The sequence below is a fragment of the Engystomops pustulosus genome, chromosome 8 (assembly GCF_040894005.1).
Source record: "Engystomops pustulosus chromosome 8, aEngPut4.maternal, whole genome shotgun sequence".
NCBI classification, from domain to species: Eukaryota; Metazoa; Chordata; class Amphibia; order Anura; family Leptodactylidae; genus Engystomops; species Engystomops pustulosus.
In genome coordinates, this window is record NC_092418.1 from 87,121,192 (window position 1) to 87,148,352 (window position 27,161).

General features: G+C 43.3%; 1 protein-coding gene across 2 annotated transcripts in view; it reads right to left on the reverse strand.

Annotated features, from left to right (window-relative positions):
• The window catches only part of OSBPL6 (oxysterol binding protein like 6), a 161,835-nt gene that overhangs the window by 17,782 nt on the left and 116,892 nt on the right, over window positions 1–27,161 (reverse strand). For both annotated transcript variants that reach the window (XM_072121611.1, XM_072121609.1), the window contains 6 exons: window positions 25,312–25,477; window positions 19,306–19,436; window positions 18,111–18,218; window positions 8,736–8,831; window positions 7,829–7,916; window positions 7,356–7,609 (listed from right to left, as the gene is read on the reverse strand). In XM_072121611.1, coding sequence (XP_071977712.1) covers window positions 7,356–7,609; window positions 7,829–7,916; window positions 8,736–8,831; window positions 18,111–18,218; window positions 19,306–19,436; window positions 25,312–25,477 — 843 coding nt within the window. The remainder of the gene's footprint in view (window positions 1–7,355; window positions 7,610–7,828; window positions 7,917–8,735; window positions 8,832–18,110; window positions 18,219–19,305; window positions 19,437–25,311; window positions 25,478–27,161) is intronic.

A 27,161-nucleotide genomic window follows, 5' to 3' on the forward strand; every position in this document is an offset into this window, starting at 1 on the left:
GGAGAATCCAAACGGCTTACTTACGCCTACAGTAGCGTTATATATATTTGATTTCTGGTTGATCTGCTGGTGGCTGTAGTTGTTACAGTGCATCTACTAGCAAATTGTGAGCAATTTGGAGTGAGACTTGCGACCACTGTGTTTTGCGCTTAGTGACGCACATATCCATCGCAAAGACCGAAGTGGGAAAATTTATTAGGGCCCGGGGTTGGATTTCAATTAGGCACAGTCTGCCATTTCCTTTTTTATTTTACGTTTATTTTTTTCATAACTCAGCGTCATCTCATCTGGCATAGCAGTGTGCTTTCATACTTGGCTAGAAAATAGCCATAGCAATAGGATAGCATCGTTTGGTTTTAAAAACTAAAAAACACACAAAAAAAAAAAAAACACAAAAAAAAGGTAAAAAAAAAATTAAAGTTATAACTCTCATTTTCAAAATGTTTAACCCGAGGGCTAGGGGTAAAGGACGAGGGCGGGGACGTGGGCGTCCAACTACTGCAGGGGTCAGAGGCCGTGGTCCTGGGCGGGGTGAGACACCACCTGCTGATGAGGGAGCAGGGGAACGCCGCAGAGCTACACTCCCTAGGTTCATGTCTGAAGTTACTGGGACTCGTGGTAGAGCACTGTTGAGGCCAGAACAGTGCGAACAGGTGATGTCGTGGATTGCCGACAATGCTTCGAGCAATTTGTCCACCAGTCAGTCTTCCACGCAGTCCACCCATGTCACCGAAATCGGCACTCCTCCAGCTCCTGCACCTCAGCCTCCTCCCCCCCAGTCTGCCCCCTCCCAGCAAAATTTGCCATTTGAACCGGCATACTCTGAGGAACTGTTTTCTGGACCCTTCCCACAGTCACAAACCACTTGTCCGGTTGCTGATGAGCAATTTTCCGATGCCCAGGTTTTCCACCAGTCGCAGTCTGTGGGTGATGATGACCTTCTTGACGTAGTGGAAGAAGTGTGTAAAGAGGTGTCCGACGATGAGGAGACACGGTTGTCAGACAGTGGGGAAGTTGTTGTCAGGGCAGGAAGTCCGAGGGGGGAGCAGACTGAGGGATCGGAGGATGATGAGGTGACAGACCCAAGCTGGGTTGAGAGGCGGGGTGAACACAGTGCTTCTGAGACGGAGGAGAGTCCTCGACCAGAACAGGTTGGAAGAGGCAGTGGTGGGGCCAGACGGAGAGGCAGGGCCAGAGCTGGTGCATCAGCGCCAAATGTGTCAACTAGTGAAGCTCCCGTGGCGAGGGCTCCTGCGGCGAGGGCTAGATTTTCAGAAGTCTGGAGGTTCTTTAAGGAAACACCGGATGACCGACGGACTGTGGTGTGCCACATTTGCCAAACCAGGATCAGCAGGGGTTCCACCACTACTAGCTTAACTACCACCAGTATGCGCAGGCATATGAATGCTAAACACCCCACTCAGTGGCAACAAGCGCGTTCACCTCCGGCCGTGCACACCACTGCTCCTTCCCCTGTGTCAGCTGATAGTCAGCCCCCTGCCCAGGACCCTGCCACAAAAACCCCATCGTCGCCTCCACGATCCTCCACAGCATCCACCAGCGTTCAGCTCTCCATACCCCAGACGCTGGAGCGGAAACGCAAATATAGTGCAACCCACCCGCACGCCCAAGCCCTTAATGTGCACATCTCCAGATTGCTAAGCCTGGAGATGCTGCCCTATAGGCTAGTAGAGACCGAGGCCTTTCGCAGCCTCATGGCGGCGGCCGCCCCTCGGTATTCGGTCCCCAGCCGCCACTACTTTTCCCGATGTGCCGTCCCAGCCCTGCACCAGCACGTGTCAGACAACATAATCCGTGCCCTGACCAACGCCGTTTCTGACAAGGTCCACCTGACCACGGACACGTGGACGAGTGCTGCCGGGCAGGGCCACTATATATCGCTGACGGCACATTGGGTTAACTTGGTGGAGGCTGGGACCGAGTCTGACCCTGCGGCTGGTCATATACTGCCGACGCCGAGGATTGCGGGGCCTACCTCGGTCCAGGTGTTTCAGGCCTACTATGCCTCCTCCTCCTCCCACCCCTCCTCCACCTCCTCCTCCGAACGACCATCCGTGGGCATGGCGCCATCAGTCGGTAGCTCTAGGCACAGCAGCAGTGCAGTCGCTAAGCGACAGCAGGCGGTGCTGAAACTGCTGAGCCTAGGCGATAAAAGGCACACCGCCCAAGAACTATTACAGGGCATCACGGCGCAGACTGATCTGTGGCTGGCACCGCTGAACCTGAAGCCAGGCATGGTTGTGTGTGACAACGGCCGTAACCTGGTGGCGGCTCTGCAACTCGGCAGACTGACACATGTGCCATGCCTGGCCCATGTGTTAAATCTGATAGTTCAGCGTTTCCTTAAGACATACCCCAATCTGTCTGATTTGCTCACGAAGGTGCGCCGCATCTGTGCGCATTTCAGGAAGCCCAGCACAGATGCTGCCACTCTCAGGGCAGCGCAGCGCCGCCTCCAACTGCCCGCTCACCGACTGTTGTGCGACGTGCCCACGAGGTGGAATTCAACACTGACCATGTTATCCAGAGTTTACCAGCAGCGCCGAGCGATTGTAGACTGCCAGATGTCAACTTCCACCAGAACTGGTAGTCAGGTCAGTCAGCTTCCTCAAGTCTACAATGAGGAGTGGACGTGGATGTCTGATATCTGTCAGGTGCTGAGTAACTTTGAGGAGTCAACACAGATGGTCAGTGGCGATGCCGCCATCATCAGCCTCACCATCCCGCTGCTTGGCCTGTTGAAAAACTCTCTGGTCAGCATGAAGTCGGAAGCTTTGCGCTCCTCACAAGAGACGGGGGAAGAAGATTCCCTTGTTGATAGCCAAAGCACCCTTAGGTCTGTTTCTCAGCGCATATCGGAGGAGGTGGAGGAGGATGAGGAGGAAGAGGAGGAGAATGTTGGCGAGACACAAGAGGGGACCATTGTTGAGTCCTTCACTGTTGAGTGTGTATGGGCAGAAGAAGAGGAGTTGGAGGAGGAGGAAATGGACAGTCAGGCCAGTGAGGGGAGTGAATTCTTACGCGTTGGTACTCTGGCGCATATGGCAGATTTCATGCTAGGCTGCCTATCCCGTGACCCTCGCGTTCAAAGAATTTATTCCAGCACCGATTACTGGGTGTTCACTCTCCTGGACCCACGGTACAAGCAAAATCTTTCCACTCTCATCCCTGGAGAGGAAAGGAGTGTGAGAATGCATGAATACCAGCAGGCCCTGGTGCACAAGCTGAAACAGTATTTCCCTTCTGACAGCGCTAGCGGCAGAGTGCATAGTTCTGCGGGACAAGTAGCGAGGGAGAGTAGGCGAGCAGGCAGCTTGTCCAGCACTGGCAAGGGTACGCTTTACAAGGCTTTTGCCAGCTTTATGTCACCCCAGCAAGACAGTCACCTGTCCCCAGTCTCGGCAGAGTAGGGCTGATCTTTACAGAAAGATGGTGAGGGAGTACGTAGCTGACCATACCATCGTCCTAAATGATCACACAGCTCCCTACAACTACTGGGTTTCAAAGCTGGACATGTGGCACGAACTGGCGCTGTACGCCTTGGAGGTTCTTGCCTGCCCTGCCGCTAGCGTCTTGTCCGAGCGGGTTTTCAGTGCAGCTGGTGGCATCATCACCGATAAGCGTACACGCCTGTCGACTGACAGCGCTGACAGGCTGACGCTTATCAAGATGAATAAAGCCTGGATTTCTCCTAATTTCCAATCTCCACCAGGTGAAGGAAGCTCAACCTGAATAATTTATCCACTCCTCCTCCTCCTCATTTTCCTCCTTCTCCTCCTCTTTGTACAGTAAAGCAGAGGAAACTGGCTATTTTTTTACAGGGCCCACTGGCTCTAGCTATAGTACTTTATGCATTTAATTTTTATGGAGGGCCACCGACCCGGTCCTCTGTTTTAAACAATTTTTGGGAGTGCCACATACAGGCACTCAATCTATTCAATTTTTCTGGAGGGCCACCTACCTGCTCCTCTGGTTTGAAAACTTTTTTGGACTGCCACATACAGGCACTCAATCTATTCCATTTTTATGGAGGGCCACCTACCTGCTCCTCTGGTTTAAAAACTTTTTTGGACTGCCACATACAGGCACTCAATCTATTCCATTTTTATGGAGGGCCACCTACCTGCTCCTCTGGTTTGAAAACTTTTTTGGACTGCCACATACAGGCACTCAATCTATTCCATTTTTATGGAGGGCCACCTACCTGCTCCTCTGGTTTGAAAACTTTTTTGGACTGCCACATACAGGCACTCAATCTATTCCATTTTTATGGAGGGCCACCTACCTGCTCCTCTGGTTTGAAAACTTTTTTGGACTGCCACATACAGGCACTCAATCTATTCCATTTTTCTGGAGGGCCACCTACCTGCTCCTCTGGTTTGAAAACTTTTTTGGACTGCCACATACAGGCACTCAATCTATTCCATTTTTATGGAGGGCCACCTACCTGCTCCTCTGGTTTGAAAACTTTTTTGGACTGCCACATACAGGCACTCAATCTATTCCATTTTTATGGAGGGCCACCTACCTGCTCCTCTGGTTTGAAAACTTTTTTGGACTGCCACATACAGGCACTCAATCTATTCCATTTTTATGGAGGGCCACCTACCTGCTCCTCTGGTTTGAAAACTTTTTTGGACTGCCACATACAGGCACTATCCAAATTGAATTGTCTCCATAGCAGCCTCCACACGTTGTCTCCATTGCTACCTCCAAAAGTCGTCCATATAGCTGCCTCCATACATCGTCCCTTTATCAAACGAGGTGTGTCAGGCCGAAATTTGGGTTGTTTTCATGGATTCCACATCAAAGTTGTTAACTTTGTCGCCACCCTGCTGTGTTATCCACAAAATACACTGGCAAACTTTTACCATTTACGGATATTATTTCAGCGCTTCTTGCGCATCTGTTTACATTCCCCTCACCCGCCATATCCTAAACTTATAAGAACGCTACTACACTTGATCTTATACAAAAGGTTCTTAGAAGTGCTGTTTGGGGAGTAGCCTAGAGACAGGGGCTTGGATTGGCGAAAGCTCGCCTGGCAGCGGAGCACCAGCTCCATGCCAAGAACCAACTAACATAGTTTTAACTGCAGCACCTTTAATCTACTACTAGTTCACTGCCTCCATACATGGCCGCCTTATCAAACGTGCTGTGTCAGGCAGAATTTTGGGTTGTTTTCATGGCTTCCACAACAAACTTGTTAACTTTGTCACCACCCTGCTGTGTAATCCTCAAAATATACTGGCAAACTTTTACCATTTACGGATATTATTTCAGCGCTTCTTGCGCATCTGTTTACATTCCCCTCACCCGCCATATTCCAAACTTATAAGAACGCTACTACACTTAACTTGGTGCAGGCTGGGACCGAGTCTGACCCTGGGGCTGGTCATATACTGCCGACGCAGAGGATTGCGGGGCCTACCTCGGTCCAGGTGTTTCAGGCCTACTATGCCTCCTCCTCCTCCCACCCCTCCTCCACCTCCTCCTCCTCCGAATTACCATCCGTGGGCATGGCGCCATCAGTCGGTAGCTCTAGGCACAGCAGCAGTGCCGTCGCTAAGCGACAGCAGGCGGTGCTCAAACTGCTGAGCCTAGGTGATAAAAGGCACACCGCCCAAGAGCTATTACAGGGCATTCCGCATCAAACTTGTTAACTTTGTCGCCACCGTGCTGTGTAAGCCACAAAATATACTGGAAAACTTTTTTCATTTACGGATATTATTTCAGCGCTTCTTGCGCAGATGTTTACATTCCCCTCACCCGCCATATCCCAAACTTATAAGAACGCTACTACACTTGATCTTATACAAAAGGTTCTTAGAAGTGCTGTTTGGGGAGTAGCCTAGAGACAGGGGCTTGGATTGGCAAAAGCTCGCCTGGCAGCGGAGCGCCAGCTCCATGCCAAGATCCAACTAACATTGTTTTAACTGCAGCACCTTTAATCTACTACTAGTTCACTGCCTCCATACATGGTCCCCTTATCAAACGAGCTGTGTCAGGCAGAATTTTGGATTGTTTTCATGGCTTCCATGTTAACTTTGTCGCCACCCTGCTGTGTAATCCACAAAATATACTGGCAAACTTTTATCATGTACCGATATTATTTGAGCGCTTCTTGCTCACCTCCTTTGGTTCCTCTCTGCCACCCATTGGTTTGAAGCCTGAGTCCATTTAGGGTATGTTGCCATGCCACTCTCTAGCCTGCCGCTGCTGCCGCTGCCTCTGCATGCCGTCCCCTATAGTGTCAGGGTCAATTATTGGATGTTTTAGATGCTATCTAGCCTCATTCGGTCACTCTGTCATGGCCATGCTGTTGCCCATAATTTTGGCATAATGGTGCGATTAAGCAGCCTCAGAGGCATCCATGCATGCTGTCCCTGCGGTTTCCTGTCCATTTCCGTGGTGTTTCCATCCTTTTCTGAGGTTCCCAGGTGTTTGGCCAAGCTTCCCTGTGCAGAGCCTTGGTCCCCTTGAAAAATGCTCGAGTCTCCCATTGACTTCAATGGGGCTCGTTACTCGAAACGAGCACTCGAGCATCGGGAAAAGTTCGTCTCGAATAACGAGTACCCGAGCATTTTAGTGCTCGCTCATCTCTAGCAGTAACCTATTGATCCCAACTTTGTCATAAGTCTTAATCCTATTGGCGTTCTGAGGACACCAATACAATAGATTGTAGCTTCCTTCCAGGGTCCCCTGAAGAGGAAGAATCAGGGGACCCAGAGCAGGAGCTCTGACCATAATCCATCTTCGTCCATACCTTCTTGCTTCTTGTGTAGTCCTGGCAGACAAGGAGGTGTCGCTATAAAATAGTTTTGAACCGCAGGAGGAAACCTTGAGTTATGTATAGCAAATTCTGTGCTAGGGTGAAGGCCTGGGTGCCCACATAAAGGGCTCCGAGTACCACCTCTGGCACCCGTGCCATAGGTTTGCCACCACTGGGGTAGGGGATACGTTGTAGATCGATGAAGTTCTTGACAAGGGTTCGCAACAGTTGCACCAATGTACAGCAACTTCCCTCAGCTCCCTAGGACTTGTGAGGGTAGCCGAAAGCTGCAAGTTCCAGCAATGTAAAGTGAATAAATGGAGCGGCAGAAAGACGCCACGGCCATCATTCCATTCACACATCCATAATCTTTGGGAGATCCAGTAGATGTGTCCCTTTTGATCTAAACCGTATCCCCTAATCGGTGAATTGAGGACAAAATGGATTGGTGAGAAAACCTTTTTTAATGTTGTATAGTGCAGGCCCAACTAAAGTGCTGAAACTCTTAAAGTACATAGAAAATATACAAAATAGATATCTCCGTGCTACGGATCTACTGTACCATGCGTTCATGAGGATCATCAGTCTCAGCAGCTTTATCTAACAGTTCGCTGTACTCCAATTCTTCGCAGAGGTGCTGTAACGTATTAAGTGGCTCATTCAACTCTACCGGCATGGAGACTTTGGACAAGTCTTTACCAATGTTATTTCTCAGAATATTCCATAGGTTGATATTGCTGGTATCAGGTGAAGGAGCAGGTAGACTCGTTCTACGTCCAGTTCGGAACACACCACCTAAAAGTTCTCCATTGAGAACTAGATTAAAAAAAACGTAAACTTTAGAAATGTAGAGATGTATAAAGAACATCTAAAAATGTCAAGCAGTTCATACAATTTATCAAACCAATAGGCAGGTTTACACTCTACTAGACTCCGCTACAGAAATGATTAACGGCTGATATACTGCAAAGGGCGACAAGGGTGACAAGATACAGGAACAACACAGATGGTATCAGAATTTAAGGTGAAAATTACTTTGACGGGACACGTTATCGGCAACACTGGTATTGTCCTCGGAGATGTTATCACTGACATCACTGATGTAGGATTCATCATCTGATGCCTAGGAACAAAAGAACATACAAAATTAACACAACCTAAAACCTTCCGGTAGTTTATTTCTAGGATTGACATCTATGGCCCAATTTCCCTAGTTATTTCATATTTTATTTTATTCAGTTAATTGTATGGCTAGTATGCAGTGTGTTTAAAAAGGAGCTGCAGTTTTGGAGCCCTGTTGGATCTTCCACTTCACCTATGTTGCCACTCTCTCCAGCAAGAATATGGAGCAATACAGTTAGGCTTATTTACTAAGGGTCCTGCGGCCGCATTTCCATCGAGTTTTCCGATGTTTTTGGGGATCGCGCCGCTGGTATTTAGCAGGTGATTGTGATGCACATGATTGGATTTTGTCGCAATCGCGCCGGCTTTCATGAGACACACATCGGGGGCGGGCCGTCGGACGATCTGACGGATTCGGACAAACCGCGGGATTTAACTTAAAAATTGTGTCACAAGATCAAGCACTTACATACACCGTGAGAAAGATGGTGAACTCCGTTGGGGAAGTGACACATTCAGGAAATCGGACGCACAATCTAAGTGAATTGCAGCAGAGTTCATTATCGTCCGACATTCCTGATCGGGGATAGTGCCAGGGACGGGTAAGTAAATGTGCCCCAGTATCTCTACATTTTTAGGATCTGTTTTGGTCCAAATGTTGTAAACAGTTAAAAGAATGGTTTGATATTTCACATAAGTTAGAGAACTCATCTTCAAGCAATTCCTGACACATAAAAGCAGGGTCTATGTATTTCATTCTGATATATCATCTCAATTACTATAAAATATTTTAAGAAGAATGTCAGGGGATATAACTCGCCTCATTCTCCGAAGAGCTGGCGGAAAGAAGAACCTCCTGAGCATCAAAGAATTCAGACACCGATTCCGACATGGACAACCTGCCCTCATTAGAGACCTGTTGGGATAGAGGCAGATTGTCATGGATTTGTTCTTAAGTCTGTAGTGAGAACAGAAATATATATTTCAGCTGTCAGGGCTACAAGTGCATAATCAAAAGTTGGACTGTTATAAAACAAGTACATGTAAAAAAAAAAAAAAAAAAAAAAGTTAGCCATTATTTATCTTAAAGGGAACCTGTCACCTCAAACATCCATTTTAAACATTGCACAATACCTTACAGACTGGAAGAGGCATTCTCAAGTTTCTCACCCGGTTTCTGTAAGTTTACGATGTTCTCTAAAAACAACTTTTATTCCTCTTGCTTTCATGGCTTTATCAATCCCAGGGCCAGCAGGCTTCCTCCTTCCATGCACTGCGCCGCATGCGCTTACATGCGGCAGGTGACATGGGATACAGGGCAGGGCAGTCCCCAACTTCCTCCCTCCATGCACTGCGCATGAGCTGACCGAACTTGCGGGCAGTGATATGGGGTAGAGGGCATGGCAGTCCCCGGCTTCCTCCTTTCGTGCACTGTGCATGCGCTTACATTAGGAATCTGCGGGAAGTGACGTGGGGGAGTGGGGAAGAGAAGCAATTTTAATGAGATACACAGTAAAAAGAAGGCGGGGGAGCTTGACTGGAGTTCAGAGCTCTCCCACCTCCTTGACTTGATAATGTCATAAAAGCAAGAGGAATAAAAGTTGTTTTTAGAGAACATTGGATCCCTATGAGTTGGCCTATACTATGTAGGACTTCCATGATTGGCTCGTCCAATAAGCCTCCTCAAAGGAATACATGACAAATTTGACCTACACACCATTGATTTCCTTGGGACTTCCAGGATAGTCTACAGGAGGAGACAACAGCAGAGGTCACACTAGGGAAGAACTGTGGACTGACAGTCCCTTATTCTGCTGAACAGAATTTCTTAAATGACAAAACCACTTTAATATTGCTACTTTTTCTAAATGTTTATTTAAATTACATTATATTATATATAATGTATATAATCATATATATACATATATAATATGTCCATGGAAATTTTAATGCATTCAACACATTATTCACAGCCTTTGAGCAAGAACATTTAAAGGGAGTTTACTCCTACAGAAAACATTATCATCTGCTATTAGCATGAAGCAGAGAAATTCACAGCGATTTTTGTCATACCTTTATTATTTTTGTTCATTTAGCCATTTCCAATGAGGCAGTTGGAGCATCAAGTGCATGTCCCTGCTATATCTGCCTAAATTACTTTCCTCTTCTTCCAATGACCGAATGTTCCAAGAAAAAGTTCCTGCTTGTCAGGCAGAGGGCAGTGGTCCAGGCAGGAATAGCTCTTAGCTCTGCGTGCTAAGCATATGCCACAAGTACACCAACTGCCTCATTAGCATATGGATTAAAATAGGAACTTCTTAGAATTTGCACAATGGATACAAATAATAAAGGTATTTTTAAATAAAAGTGCATTTCTCTAGAACAAGCTATCAGAAGATTATAATTAATATTTAATATTGTTATTCCAACAAAAGTCATGGAGCAGTTGTTTTAAATTCTAAAACATTAATTTCTTGATCTTTGAGAATCTCAAGTAAGGGGGATCTGAAGAAATTAAGTCTTATGTGTGCCAAAGATGCAGCAGATCTAACAGCGTGTGCCTTCTTCTTATTGCCTCAGTAGTAATTCACGGCATCTCCATTAAACATTGTAAATCTCTCCTAGTGTCTCAAGACACTTTGCAGATTTTCAGTTTTCTCTCCTCAAACTTCTTGATAATTTGGATTAGCAAATGTGTGCCAAAAAGAAAACACAAAACAGGTGCATATCTTTCCATTATACCCGAGGCTGGGTTCACAGGATTAATTTGCATTGCTATTTGAGACACACTGTGCATATGTTATGCAAAAACGCATGTACCATATATACTCGAGTATAAGCCTAGTTTTTAAGCACAAAAAAAATGTGCTGAAAACCCAAACTCGGCTTATACTCGAGTAAAAAAAATAGGTTTTACCAGGTTTTTGTGGTAAAATTAGGGGCCTCTGCTTATACTTGGGTCAGCTTATACTCGAGTATATACAGTATTTTCCTTCTTTGAAAAAAAAATCTGTGATAATTTAAAAAAAAAGAAAACATGCCCTTTTAGAAGTGTTGAATTGGTATAATCCAAATCAATATAAAATCAATTAAGACATCTAAGTGCTATAAGGACACACTATTCTCCACTTATCTGTTCCCCTTCCAGTTTTGGGAAAGTAGAGATAGGTAAACTACTAGAAAAGTATGAATGTATAAATAGTGTAGATATGTACAAACAGCAAGTTACTGTGAAAATACATCTAAAAAGTTAGGAACTGTATAAGTTCATTTATTTTTAAAGGGAACCTGTCACCAGGAATGTCATTTTCAGCTGGTGACAGGTTCCAATAGCTATGCAGATTTTTTTTTTTATTGCTTTATTCAATTTTTAAACATTGACATAAAAATTAACAAAAACTAGAACATGACTTGAACACCAATTGCAGCAGCATTAGATACAACATTCTATATAATTAAACATCTTAAAGAGAGTGTATCAAGCGATTATTCAATTTACCATCATAATACATATTCTTTCCATTAACTGACCCCATTTACTCCCCCCCCCTCCCACTCGGCAAAGGAGGAGGAAAAAAGAAAGAAAAAAAACCTTATAATCCAACTAGAGTAGATTCAAGTATCTTCTTCTTCCTCACATAGCCATCTCTTTTTCCATACCTTCTCTTTCTTTGCCTCTATATATTTGATCTTTTCAAATTTTTGGATTCTGTTCAATCAATTATACCACTCTTTAATTTCTAGCGGTCTAGTGGATTTACAACCATATATCAGCATACTTCTAGCTATCTGTAAGGCCACTAATAACCATTGATCTCTAGAGCCGATTATGTCAGCAGTATTTCCAAGGACCAACACATCGGTTGCCTCGGGAACGTCTAATCCAGAAATTTTACACACCTTTTAAGTGGATTCCGTCCCAAAATTCCAAAACCCAACGGCAATTCCAAACCATATGTAAAAAATCTGCACTTAATTCCTGACATCTAAGGCACTTTTCTGTTTGTTTTCTCTTAAAGTAATTTATCTTTTTTGGCGTGTAATATAATGTATACATAATTTTAATCCAAATTAATTTGAGGGATTCGGGGGTAGACACGCTACCCACATTCTGATATATACTTGTCCATTGAGTTTCTGAAAGGGTCCCAATATCTTCTTACCACTTTATTTTACTATTGAGCTGCAAGTGCTCATAAAAATTTACCGACATATATTTGTAAATTTTGGATAGTGATTTTCTTTTCCCTTTTGTATTCCCAAGTAATGCCTATCTACCCTTAAATATTGTTTCTTACTTATACGTTTAACTCTGTGATACAAATGAATATATTGAAAATAGTGTTTATCCCCTAAATTGCAAGTCTCTCATCATATTAAAAGACAGTGGGGGTCATTTACTACGGGCCCGATTCGTGGTTTTGCGACAGGTTAACCGAATTTTTCTGTTTTGCGCCGATTTTCCCTGTATTGCCCCGGGATTTCGGCACACGTGATCGGATTGTGGCGCATCGGCGCTGGCATGCACGCGACGGAAATAGGGGGGCGTGGCTGTGAAAAAAAACAACGGATTCGGAAAAACCGTCGCATTTAAAAAAAAAAAAATACCTGGTGGACGTCGGAGGAACTGCCTTAGTGAATCCCGGACGGACCTGAATCCACCGCAGAGAACGCGCCGCTGGATCGAGAATGGACCGGGTAATCTGCCCCATTAATCTCCCATCCTTAGAGATATGTGTTATTTGACTTTTACCCCTATCTTCCCAAAACTTGCGACACTTGTGTCACATGTCTTTCAAATAATAATTATTCCATAATGGTGAATATATTGTACTAGTATTTAACTCATAATACTTCCTAACCCAATCCCATACTTTATTAAAAAACCTACATGTTAATACCCGTGCTTAAAGGGGTATTCCGGGAATATGAACGTCTGACACAAAAACCCATGATGATATAAATAAATAAATACAACAATACTCAATGTCATTAGTAACAAAATGGAGCTTAAATAATTTGATTTTATGATTTACAAAATTTATAACCTCTCTAAAGTAGGTGGAGTTATCACTAAGATGGCCGCCAATGGAAACTACAAGTTCCATGATCCTTTAGTTCTCAGTAACTCCTCCTACCACTTATGCTCTGCTCCCAGTGATGATGTAACAGGTTTTCGTGCTCTGTTACCATAGTAATGATGTGTAACTGCCATCACCACAACACTAGCCATACTGAATGCACTGCAACCAACCGACTACAGCCAAACTTAGTGTTGATCACATGACCCTGCCCAGGCAGGTACAGGACATGTGATGTGGACATGTGACCAGCAGCCATCTTCTCTCCTACAACGGACCGCGCGGAGGCAATTAACGGACTGATTAAAGGGCCAGTAGCATTTTAATTCTCCATCACAGTGTATGTGCAAAGCATTTACTGCTAAGGGGAGCAAAATTTTTAATAACAACTATTTACACATTAGCTTATACTTTGAGTACCCACTTCTATATGAATTATGCTGATTCCTGGAATACCCCTTTAATCTGTTGATTCCAGAACCCCGGAATTCAGTAATACAAACCCATTATTAGTATCCAAATTTACCTTTTGCGCAATAGCTTTAATTATTATCTCATCATTCCCCCCTAACAGATATTGAAGTATAGCAGATACAAAAAAAAAATTTGGCAACGCCCAACCCCCTTTCTTTTTCGGTTTACAAAAATATTCCAATTTTAGTCTAACCCTCTTTCTTCCCCAAATGAGCTCATTCAAGAGTTTCTCAATGATTTTATATCATTACAGTTACACCAATTTGGATTAGTGGTAAATATTTTAAAGGATTTGTGGTAATAAGATCATTTTAATAAGCTCTAACCTATCTACCTGGGATAAGGGCAATTTAACCCATACATGTATTTTCCTCCCGATTTGCTGTATTAATGGCACTAGATTGTTTTCAATATATGTCCTGGGATCTGCAGAGACTCCTATTCCCAAATATTCTATAGTATCCCCTTGATCTATCCTTGATCTAACCTATCCTACTAAAGCAAGAATATGCTATTTTTTTAGGGTATTTCTGCCTCCATATATCGAATAACCCTACTTCATAACAGATTTTTTCTTAGTTGTGTCTCTCCTCCTATCTTTCTATTATGGTCACGTGAAACTCTATCCAAATTTGGGTCCATTATACAATTATAATCTCCGCAGGACAATACAGGACAATTAGGGCAGTTTTCCAAAAAAAGAAGCAATTTCTAATGACATCCGATGAGTAGGGTGGGGGAATATAAACAAAGGACAATACACACCTAAGACCCTCCAGTATGCCATGAATGAAAACGTACCGACCATACTCATCAATTTTAGATTTCAAAACCTTAAGGTCAATTTTGTGATGAATCAATACACTGACACCCCTTGAAAGATTGGTATGCCATGAATGATACTTAATACCTATCCATTTTCGTTGTAAACTCCATATGGTATCCTGAGTAAAGTGTGTTTCCGTTAGTACTACTATAGCTGGCAGATGTCTATATATGCAATCGAAGATGGCAATTCTTTTTGTAGTTTCCCCAAGTCCCCTAACGTTCCAAATAAATACCTTGGTATTCATAAATCAAAAACAAAACAAAACATCCCCTCTCTTGCCGAGTACCCATCCCCTCCAGTTGGCCCACAAACTCTTGTGGTCCTCTCGATTACAACCTCACCCCTCCATTAACCCCCCTCTCAGCCCTGCTACTACCAGACCTTCCTACTACATTCCAAACAAATTTGATTAAATAACAATTATCAAGCTATGCGGATTTAAAAAAAACTTTTGTCAGCATTCAGAATACTGCCATTACTCTATAAAACCTGGCTCCCTGCCAGCAATGTGTGGTGAGTACGGGGAAGGGGGCAGCTGCAGCAGCCTGTGTGTCTGTGTCTCAGTCTCCTCTCCCTCCACAGTTATCCAACTCCATCTGCCCCTCCACTCGTTCTGCCATGTGCATTAAGCAGGTAGGGGGTGGAGGGGAGGAAGAATACATGAGGAGACTGAGACACAGGTGCTGTCCCTTCCCACTGTCGGACTTACCACTTGCGGATGGCACGGAGCCAGGCAATGTGAAATAATTCTTTATAATGTAGTGACAGTATTCAGAATGCAGCCAAAGGCATTTTTAAAATCAGTATAGCATAGGCTATTAGTTATTCCTTTATAATCGCCAAGATCAACCTCTTAGAATGAAGGGGGTGTACTGCTGTTTTTAGCAGAAATGTATCTAGTTAATAGGCTAATTATAGATGTACATGAGAGAAATGATTCAGAAGATTTATCTCTCACTGTTAGCCAGGGTTTACAATGCTAAAGTTCATTACCGGTTAAAGGCAATCTCACTAATTGAGGAGATAATGATGCACACTAATCACTGCAGGGCATTTCTCACTCAACTTGTGAGAAAAAGTAACTCCCAGGCAGGTTACTTCTAGTAAGATCATTAGTAACCGAGAATATTACAGGAGAAATGATACCGCAATTTATGGTGTCAACATTCACTGGAAACAGAATCGCCAATCCAAAAAAAAAAAAACGACCCCATGACTCCCCGTTTTAAATTTTAATTTACAAAGGATTTTTATTGCTCTCGACCTCAAGGGTAGAAAAATTGCTATGATACTATATTTTTAGGTTGTTGATCATTATAATTAAAGGTATAATTATCATAATAAAAAACAATTATACAAAAGAATACATATCATGACAGATTTTGATGGTAGATTTTCTTTAACTAATACATAGCATTCACGTTATTATGATGATAACAATGTATTCTCCTGTCATGGTTTTATTAAAAATGGAATATAAAATATACCACAATGTGAACTCTGCACAATGGCGGATCTTCATATAGGCAGTATGGGCGGACACCCTGGCCTATGGAGGTCACCCCCCTCCTATACCCAGGCCCTATATGAAGATCTGCCTTCAGTCTTAAAAAATCTATACTCACCTTCCGTCTTCTTCTCCCAGACCCCACAGCTCTGTCTTCTGCTTTTCCGGCCCAGTTGCATCACTAGGATAGAGCAGTGTCGTGCGCGCTTGACCTCATAGTGTATGCGCTGTGCAGGCCCTTACACTATGATGTCATGCGGCTGCAACACCACAGCATCCTAGTGATGTGCACAGGCCGGAAGCTGCAAGGAGAAGACCAAACCACGGGGCCAGTGAGAAGAATCCTGAAGGTGAGTTTAGTTTTGTTTTTCTTTAAAGAGGGCCCTGTTGTCGACTTTACATTAAAAGGGGGCATTTGTGGTGGACATTTCATTAAAGGGGGCCATCTGGGTTGGACATTTCATTGCAGGGCGGCACGGTGGCTGAGTGAGTAGCACTTCTGCCTTGCAGCACTGGGGTCTTGGGTTCAAATCCCACCCAGGTCAACATCTGCAAAGAGTTTGTATGTTCTCTCCGTGTTTGAGTGGGTTTCCTCCGACTACTCCGGTTTCCTCCCACACTCCAAAACATACTGTTAGGTTGTTTAGATTGTGAGCCCCATGGGGACAGGGACCAATTTAGTATGCTTTGTGCAGCGCTGCGTAATCTGTGTGCGCTATATAAATAAAGAATTATTATTATTATTAAGGGGCACATCTAGGGTGGACATTTTATTAAAAGGGGGCATCTGGGGAAAACATTCAATTAAAGGGGGCTCTGCAGTGGACTTTTCAGTAATAATGTTTCCCAGTTTTTTTTTGGTAGTAAAATTAGGAGCCTCTGCTTATACGCAAGTATTTAGAGTATGAGGGCGAGATCAGCTGCAGAGCACAGAGGCCGGGCCAGGGGCAGCATCCACAACTCCTGCACTGTCTGAGAGATCTGGTCTGGACGGTAGTCGGGGTAGAAGGTTTTATGCATTTCAGGAACGTGATCGGCTTTTCTAAATAGATGGGTTATAAGAGCAGGATTGAAGTTCCTCATTAACTTTATATTATGAACAGTACAAGATTAAGGATATAGAGGATATAGAGTAGCACTTAAGTCCTTACATCCGGCACATGTTGGTTTGGATGCTGGGAGAGCCCTAATCGTGTGAACAGCCCGGGGCCCATGGGACATTTAAAGGAAACCTACCACTTGAAGTGGCAGGTTTCTGATGGAAATACCGGAGCTTATTTTTGTTAGTGTTTTAAACCGTGGTATCGCGGTTTAAAACACTTTTTAAACTTTATAGCCGGCGCAGGGAGGTACGCGCTCGGCGCTTACCGTGCACGCGGCTACATAGGAAGTGAAGGAGAGCCGCGCGCATGGTAAGCGCCGAGCGCGTACCTCCCTGCGCCGGCTATAAAGTTTAAAAAGTGTTGTAAACCGCGATACCGCGGTTTAAAACACTAACAAAAATAAGCTCCGGCACCAGCTTACCCTGAGCTGGTGCTCGGTATTGCCATCGGAAACCTGCCACTACAAGTGGTAGGTTTCCTTTAATCTGCCTCTGCATGTATCACTGAAATGTATTACTTCTTGTTGTTTTACGACAAATCCTCATAGTGAATCTGATAATATTCAAGCCACATCTTAGCAAATTGAAAAGATATCAAAAATTCATTAGAGCTCCTGAAAGACTTAATGAATAACAATTATAACGAGATACTTCATTTGTTTAACCATAGTTTCCATTCTGCCTGGGAATGAGTTCCTAAGTGTTTAGTTTATTCTAGACACAAGCTTGGCATACTCAAGCAGATGAAGGCACTTGTTATTGGCACACTCAGCCTCACATAGGAAGGAAAGGTCTAAAAGGTGTTCTAGGATTCATTTATTGATAACCTATCTATAGGATTGGACCTATAGCAAATTGATGGGAGGTCCACTTTCTACAATCAGAAGACTTCCGAAGAACATTTGTGTCCTCTTCACAGTCACAGTCAGCACAATCTAGTGCTGACCCCATACGCCGCTATGTGTAGCATACATTCATGTGAAAGAAGCCTACAAACTACTATACCCAGTGGCTGCTTGTTACTGCAAGTCACCTCCATTCACTTGAATGGGGTTAGGCCAAAGACACTTTACAAATAGGATGCCAGATCTTATATCATTTGCCATTTCTAAGAAGTGTTGATCGTAAAAAAAAAACTGAAGTGGAGAACTCCCAGATAAAAACATTGGACTGGTGCCTACTACAGTCTACAAGATAATAACCTCATCTGGACTTGCGATAATGTTGACACTGACAACTTGGTCGGAGATGACAGATTCTGAATGTATTCTGTTCAGGCGACTTCTCAATTCGGAGTTGTGGTTCAGGGCCTTCAAGATAAAAAAAAAAAAAAAAAAAAGTTGAAGACGACCTGTAATACTCATATAAAGAAAATTACTTTTTGCATCTTTCATAGTCAGAATAACCTGGGCGTGGATTATCCTCCTGTACCAGGGAAACCCCCAGGTCATCTTCCACAGTAATTGTTAAGACGTGATTAGACTTTATTCACTTTGTGAGGCTTTAACATGAGTTTTTGTTAAAGGGGTTGTCCAGGTTTATTTATTTTTTTTAAACAGCCCTATAAAAAATTCTATATAAAATGTACACTTCTACTTATAAAATTTCGTCCTTATCTCTAGTCTATGGTCTCTGATCTCTGTACAGTGTACAGAGGCTTCAGCAGTGATGTGTAGACAGTGTACACCCGCTGCAGCCCGATACCATTAAAACCACCAAGTAGTCACTTGCCATCGACATTACAATTTATTTTTGCAAAGTCTGTTAAAAAGTTAAAGGTAAATATTGTTAAAAGAACATCCCCAAATCTGCAGCCACTAAATTAGATCTTCCAAGCACTTAGAGTTGGAACTGTCCTTCACCAGTGCCTTGATAAGGGGGTTGGTCACTTATACTAAACTTTTACAGGTTTGGGGAGGTTCAGGGAGGGCCAAGAGAACAGGGCGGCACGGTGGCTGAGTGGGTAGCACTTCTGCCTTGCAGTGCTGGTGTCCTGGGTTTGAATCCCACCCAGGTGAACATCTGCAAAGAGTTTGTATGTTCTCTGTGTGTTTGCGTGGGTTTCCTCTGGGTACTCCGGTTTCCTCCCACATTCCAAAACATACTGTAAGGTTGTTTAGATTGTGAGCCCCATGGGGACAGGGACTGATTTGATAAGCTTTGTGCAGCGCTGAGTAATCTGTGTGCACTATATAAATAAAGAATTATTATTATTATAAACGTTTGGGTTAACAATATAGGGGTTTGCTTAGATTTTTAACCAGCAAGATTTAATTTAATACTGTATCGTGACATCTTTAGCGCTCAGCATATGGCGGATGTTCACAAGGGGTCTCACTAATTAGTTTCTACCGCAGCGATGTGGAAAGGTGTCTTGTAATTCAAGATAAAACATACCTGAGAAAGTGACTGTCTTAGGCGAGCAATCTGTGTATTCTGGATGCCGTAATCCTGTTCGGAAACCATCTGCTTCATCTTTTCCTTCTCAATGGCAATGGTGTTATAGGCAGATTTCAGGAGGGAATGGACTGGAAACGGCAAGTAAACAAACAAAAATAAAATTAAAATCTACTATGCATTATCTAGGGCAGACAAACCAGCAATCCAAACGAAATGATTACATGGCCTAAGGTGCTGAAGACTAGTTCACATATGAAGAACAATAGTGTTTAGAAAATAATGCAGAGGGAGAAAACGTGTTGCATGACCCAACTTTCTAGAGGCTACCTAAAGCATTATCATAGTATCATAGTATCATAGTATCATAGTATATAAGGCTGGAAGGAGACGCAAGTCCATCAAGTCCAACCTTTAAGAATTAAATAAATGTTTTATCCCCATAACCCGTGATATTTTTTCTCTCCAGAAAGGCATCCAGGCCTCTCTTGAACATGTCCATAGAGTCGGCCATAACAACCTCCTGCGGCAGAGAGTTCCATAGTCTCACTGCTCTTACAGTAAAGAACCTTTGTCTATGTTGATGGTAAAATCGCCTCTCCTCTAAGCGTAGAGGATGCCCCCTTGTCCTGGTCACAGGCCGAGGTATAAAAAGATCTTTGGAGAGATCCTTGTACTGTCCGTTCAGGTATTTGTACATTGTAATGAGGTCTCCCCTCAGTCGTCTTTTTTCTAAACTGAATAATCCCAAATTTTTTAATCTGTCAGTGTATTCTAGTTCCCCCATTCCCCTAATAATCCTGGTTGCTCTCCTCTGCACCCGTTCCAGCTCTACTATATCCTTTTTATACACTGGTGCCCAAAACTGTCCACAATATTCCATGTGTGGTCTGACCAGGGATTTGTATAAGGGCAAAACTATGTCTTTATCATGAGAATCTATTCCTCTCTTGATACATCCCATTATTTTATTTGCTTTAGCAGCAGCCGCCTGGCTCTGGTCACTAAAATTAAGTTTACCATCCACCAATACCCCCAAGTCCTTTTCAGCTTCAGTTTTACTAAGTAATTGACCGTTTAGAACATAATTATACTTTTTGTTTCCATGGCCCAAGTGCATAACTTTACATTTATCTACATTAAACCTCATCAACCATTTCTCTGCCCATCCCTCAAGCTTCCACAAATCCCTCTGTAATGCTAAACTATCGACCTCAGTATTTATTACTTTACACAGCTTAGTATCATCTGCAAATATTGAAACTTGACTGTGTAAACCCACTACAAGGTCATTAATAAAAATATTAAAAAGAAGTGGCCCCAATACTGACCCCTGTGGCACTCCACTGGTGACATCAACCCAATCTGAGAATGTGCCATTAATGACCACCCTCTGTTTTCTATCACTAAGCCAATTACTTACCCAAATACACAGATTTTCTCCTATTCCCAGCAGTCTCATTTTATATACCAACCTTTTATGTGGCACGGTGTCAAATGCCTTTGAAAAGTCCAGATACACAACATCCACAGCGTCCCCCAGATCCAGTCTTGAACTTACCTCCTCGTAGAAACCAATCAGATTAGTCTGACAGGAGCGATCTCTCATAAACCCATGCTGACGCTGGGTTATAAGGTTGTGCACAGTGAGATACTCCAGGATAGCATCTCTAATAAACCCCTCAAATATTTTCCCCACCACAGCAGTTAGACTCACGGGTCTGTAGTTTCCAGGATCGCTTTTTGATCCTTTTTTGTATATTGGTACCACATTTGCTATGCGCCAGTCCTGTGGAACATAACCAGTCCTCAGTGAATCTTCAAATATTAAAAATAACGGTTTGTCTATCACCGTACATAATTCATGCAGAACCCAGGGGTGTATGCCATCTGGCCCAGGTGATTTATCTATCTTAGTGGTTGCGAGGCGGCGCCGTACCTCTTCCTGGGTTAAACTGTTGACATTATAAAAAGAATTAACATTATTCCTCATTGTGTCTTCCACCAGGGGAATTTCCTGGGTAAAGACAGTTGAGAAGGCGACATTCAGTAGATTGGCCCTTTCCTCATCTCCTTCCACCATGACCCCCATGTTATTTCTAAGGGGACCCACACTCTCTGTTTTTAGTTTCTTATCATTTATATACTTGAAAAATAATTTGGGATTATTTTTGCTCTCCCTGGCAATATTTCTCTCAGTCTCTATTTTTGCGGCCTTTATCTGCTTTTTACAGGATTTATTTTTCTCTCTATAATCTTGTAATGCCTCATCGCTACCTTCATGTTTTAGCCTCTTAAACGCTTTACCTTTCTCGCTTATTGCTTTCCTTACAAGACTAGTTAGCCACATAGGGTTTTTCTTGTTCCTTTTAGGCTTTTTCCCATAAGGTATGTGTTTCTCACAGGACTTTTTCAGAATATATAAGAAAAAGTCCCATTTTTGGGGTGTACTTTTGTCTTTGAGAACATTATCCCAGTCTATGCCTTTAAGGTTTTCCCTTAGTTGCTGAAAATTTGCCCTCCTGAAGTTTAGAGTGTTGGTTGCCCCTTCACTAACGCTCTTAGTAAAGCATAATACAAAATCAATGATATTATGATCACTATTCCCCAGGTTCCCCCCAACCTGTAGTTTTGATACCCTATCAGGTCTGTTGGTAAGGATAAGGTCCAGCAGTGCCCCCCCCTCTTGTTGGCTCCAGGACTAGTTGCGACAGGTAATTGTCTTTTGTTGTTGACAAGAACCTGCTGCCTTTGAAGGACCTGCATGTTTCTGCCCCCCAGTCAATATCTGGGTAATTGAAGTCCCCCATGATAAGTACTTCACCATGCTTTGAAGCCGCATCCATTTCACTTATCAGCATTTCCTCTGCTGCCTCCATTATATTTGGAGCCTTATAACAAACCCCTAGTAATATTTTATTATTCTTTTTCCCTCCCCTTATCTCCACCCATAAGGACTCCACATTTGCGTTACTGATGTCATCTCGCAGGACGGGCTTGAGGCGAGAATTCACATATACAAACCCCTCCCCCTTTTTTATTTATACGATCCTTTCTAAAAAGACTATAACCATCTATAGCAACAGCCCAGTCATAGCTACTGTCCAGCCATTTCTCGCTGATACCCACTATATCATATTTTCGCTCCAACATCAAGAGTTCCAGTTCCTCCATTTTGTTTGTGAGGCTTCTGGCATTTGTGTATATGCACTTTATATGGTTTCCCCTGTCCGTATTCCTTATGTCCTTATTCCCCAATCTCATTCCAGCCCCCCTTCCTCCCCCATGGACTATGACTCTTCCCAGCTCTCTATGTACACTGTCTATTTGCCCTGCACAAGTGTAGTTGCCCTCCCCCCAGGTCTCTAGTTTAAACACTCCTCCAACCTTCTAGCCATTTTTTCCCCTAAAACAGCGGCCCCCTCCCCATTGAGGTGCAACCCATCCCTACTGTAGAGCCTGTAGCCAACAGAAAAGTCAGTCCAGTTCTCCATGAACCCAAAACCCTCCTTCCTACACCAACTTTTGAGCCACTTATTTACCTCCTTGATCTCCCGCTGCCTTTCTGGTGTGGCACGTGGTACAGGTAGTATTTCGGAGAAAATTACCTTTGAGGTCCTTGCCCTGAGCTTATGGCCTAAATCTCTGAAATCATTTTTAAGGACCTTCCACCTACCTGTTACCTTGTCATTAGTGCCAATGTGGACCATGACCGCTGGTTCCTCACCAGCCCCTCCCAGTAATCCGTCAACCCGATCCGCAACATGCCGAACCCGAGCACCCGGCAAACAACACACTGTTCGGTATGCACGGTCTTTGTGACAGATTGCCCTGTGTGTTCCCCTAATAATCGAATCTCCCACTACCAGCACCTGTCTGACCTTGCCTGTGCTTCCATTACCCTTCTTACTGGAGCAGACATTCCCCTGGTTGCTAGCGGCCACGTCTTTCTGCAGCATTGCTACCCCAGAGCTGATATCCCCCTCATCCGCCAGCCTGGCAAACTTATTGGGGTGCACCAGATCAGGACTAGACTCCCTACAACTCTTCCCTCTACCCCGCCTTCTACATGTTACCCAACTAGCTACCCCATCACTCTGCACCTCCATACTTCCCTCCCCACACCCATCTTCCCCAGAGAGTTTGTGCTCCAGGAGCAGCAAACTTCGTTCCATATTATCAATTGCCCGCAGCCTTGAAACTTGCTCATTTAGATCCAGAATCTGGGCTTCCAGATGAGCAATTTTCACACACCCCACACAGCAGTATTCCCCCTCGAACGGCTGTTCAAGGAAAGCATACATGGCACAGGATGTACACCGTGTAGCAATGCCACTTATGGAGTCCATTATTCTAATGAGGATTACAATAGAAATATGCACAGAAAGAAGAATCTACAGTCAAAGTAACACAAAACACAGCAGTTACCTGCTAAAGCCCCTCAAACTTAAGTCCCTTAAACCTAAGTCACACTTAAGACACTGCACCCACTTGGGATCAATGCACACTCGCGCCAAGCTCACACACTCGCTTTTGTGATGCTTCTTTTAAAGGTTATCTGCCACAAAAATCTGCAGAGCTCACTGCAACAGGATCTGGCTGCAAAACCCAGATTTGGGTCAGACCACATGAGGACCCCGTTTAATCAAGGGGCTGATGAGGAAAGTGTAGTTAGAGAAAGCAAGAGCAAAAAAAATTCTTACGAAAACAATGGGGGTCAATGTATTAAAAGGAAACCTACCATGAGGAATCTACCATTAGAAATGTATATGATGGTAGATTCCTCCTGCCTGCCTCTGCCCTGATCTGTAATGTAATAATGCTGGGAACTAACCTAACTTATTAAAATAGTAATATGTAAATTAACTCCAGAGGCTACTTGGTTGAGTAGCCTTAGCTCCCAGTGCCGGACCAGACTAGTACATGGCCTGGTAGCCTTTGCAGCGAATTAACATATTAATAAAATAAACTTTTCAACAAGTTAGGTTAGTTTTCAGGATTATTAAATTACAGATTAGGGCAGAGGTAGGCAGGAGGAATCTTCCCTCATATCTACTTCTGACGGTAGGATTCCTCATGGTAGTCCAGTGCTTTGTTTGTTGGTCTTAATTTGCAGCTCCGGTAGCGCCACATGCTCCAGAATGAACAGGTTGACCTCTTAATAAATTTGGTGCATCACTCCCAAACAGGAATTAAAATCTATGCCAATCACGAGTAGGCCGTGTTGTCCATGTCCTGCTATGTTTTGTTACCCTTCCCGCCACTTTTTGTGTCCAGCGTGAGGTGTAAACGGGCAAAAAAGTAGCATCATACCATTCACCAGAAGGTATGACTTGCACGCCAGGGGCCATTATACATTGGTTCCATTGACTTCTTATAGAGGTCTACAGATTGACAAGCTAGACAATTGTCAACGTACAAAAAACTAGAGAACGTAATCTCCTATAATCAGGTAAACTAAGGCTCTTTTTCAGAGGATGCTTGAGCAGGGAAATTAATGAAAATCGAAGATCCTAGGAAAATAATTTCAGTGCCTGCTTAAAACTGCATATTTCGGAATTTACTCCATGCCCAGTTAGTCTACTCTCAGCCTTCGCTGTACCTCCATTGCCCACTGCCTAGAGAATCCATTTCTAAATTTAAACCATGAGAAACATCCATTTATATATCTTTGATATAAACTTCAGTTATCCCCCACATGTAACCCTACAAGACCTCCTAGCTGCTTCTCCAAGTTATACCCTATACATCCCCCATACTCAGGAATTCACTCCTCATCAGACCCACGCAACACACCAGAATCCATTAAAAGTTGATTCCATGTGAGATGATAGTGTAAGCTGACAGATGCTTCTTCTTTCTTAATTATTTAAACCTTTAAAATATAATTAAACCATTTTGTTTTAATGTTGTTTGTTTAAACAGATAATCCTTCCTTTTATTACATATAATGAATATTTAATGACCCATAAAATAAATATCGTCTTCTGTTCTCTCCAAATATACCTTTCTGTGCCAATAGGCAAAATTCTTCCTGCAGCTTGGTATAATCAGATGCAAACTCCAGGGCATCGGTCACATGACTTGGAGGGTTCTGGAACTCAACATCTGCATAGAGGTTAGGGTTGGAGGCGTGCAGCCGGATCGGGGACATTGAAGCGCTGAGAGGTACCTAGGAAAATTCAACCATTATAATGGTGCAATATGGAGCATTCATCAATATCACAGGACTATATCAGTCTGCTCAACCAGCAAAGGATATGTCCTTGCTAAATATTTTACTGCTACCCTGACCTGAACTTCAAAGGAAAGTCTAATACAGACAAGCCATTCATATTTCATCAGAATATTATTTACTCTTCCACATGTAAGCTCCAGGGATAGAACTAGTAACATCACCACCACTATCTGACTCTTAAAATAGAGAATAAAATGACTTATTGATGTCCATCTATATGAAAGTCAACAAATGTGATTTGCATTTAATAAAAATCTATAGTGGTTTCACATGCAACATTTTTCCTGGTGTGTTTCTCATCGGATTCCCCATAGAAATAGAAAAAACTCAGAATTAAATATCAGGAAGACACATGGCTGCACCTTAGGTCCCGAGGGCCAGAATATCCATCTTGGGCAACCTCTTTAAGAAATATTAGACAGCTGGGTACAAGTGTGTAACAAGTCTCTCTTCTGGCTGAGGTTAACTATAGAAAGATGCAACCCCTCTCCTCCTAGTAAGGCCCCCGCACCCTATGGACCCATGTGCTGGTAAGATCCCATGGACTGAGGATAGTGCAAGGTCAGGACATAGGTGTTATATATCATCATATATAAAATATATATCACCTCTCGGGCGGCAAGATCTGAGTTATGTCATTCCAGGTCCTGCAGGGAAATGACGAGGGGGATTCAGCACCAGCCCTGTCATCCAGCAGGCAACACCACGCGAAGAGATTGTCTCCACTGGGCAATACTAGTTGTAATACTGGTTGTAATATACATGTACATTTATATTTTTTGAAGGAATAACAATAATTGAGCTAAATTTATTAAATAGGTTGCCTTAACAACCAATAACACTATATTTTTTATACAAGGGAAGTATAAGTAGATCTTCAATGTGATCTTTGGTCTTTCTGGGCAACAAAGATGTTTTTTGTTTAGGAAAAGTTGGGGATGTATTAACGCACTTGAGCCACAATTCTGGTGATTTTGCGCCTAAAACACTGTCTATGGGCGTTGCCTCATGAGAAAGGGGTGTGGCTTATGAGAAATCGTCCGTGCGGCCAAAATTCTGGCGCACAGTTTAGTCTAAAGTAGGAACCGACAGTGTTATCCTGCACCAGAATTCATCATGACCCTGATAAATCTGGTGCAGCAAAATACTAGTGTTTTCCAGCTAGAAACTGGCGGAACCTGAGACACTTTGTTAAATCCCCCCAATGTGTAGATTTCTGTGAACCACACACAAAAAATCAAACAAATAAAAGACCACACAAAGAAACCAAACTTTCTTAAGTCTAAGATGAGTAAGAGCACTTTGAGCTATATTGCCAAATCTGACTTCCAAATGTGGTGCAGCTGACCACATTGGGCCACTACAATTACATAGATAACAAATTAATAACATTTAGTTTTTTTCACACCTTTACAAAACATAAAATTATTATTATTATTTTTTTACTAGAACATCATAAACTGATGCCTTTATCTTTTTCATATATTAGTATATGGAGCTGGGTAAGTTGTAGTTTTTTGCAGGACAAGCTGATGTTTACATTCCATTTTAGTGACTATGGCTTTTTGATCACTTTTTATTTACACTTTTACACGTTTTTGCATTATCCCCCCCTCCC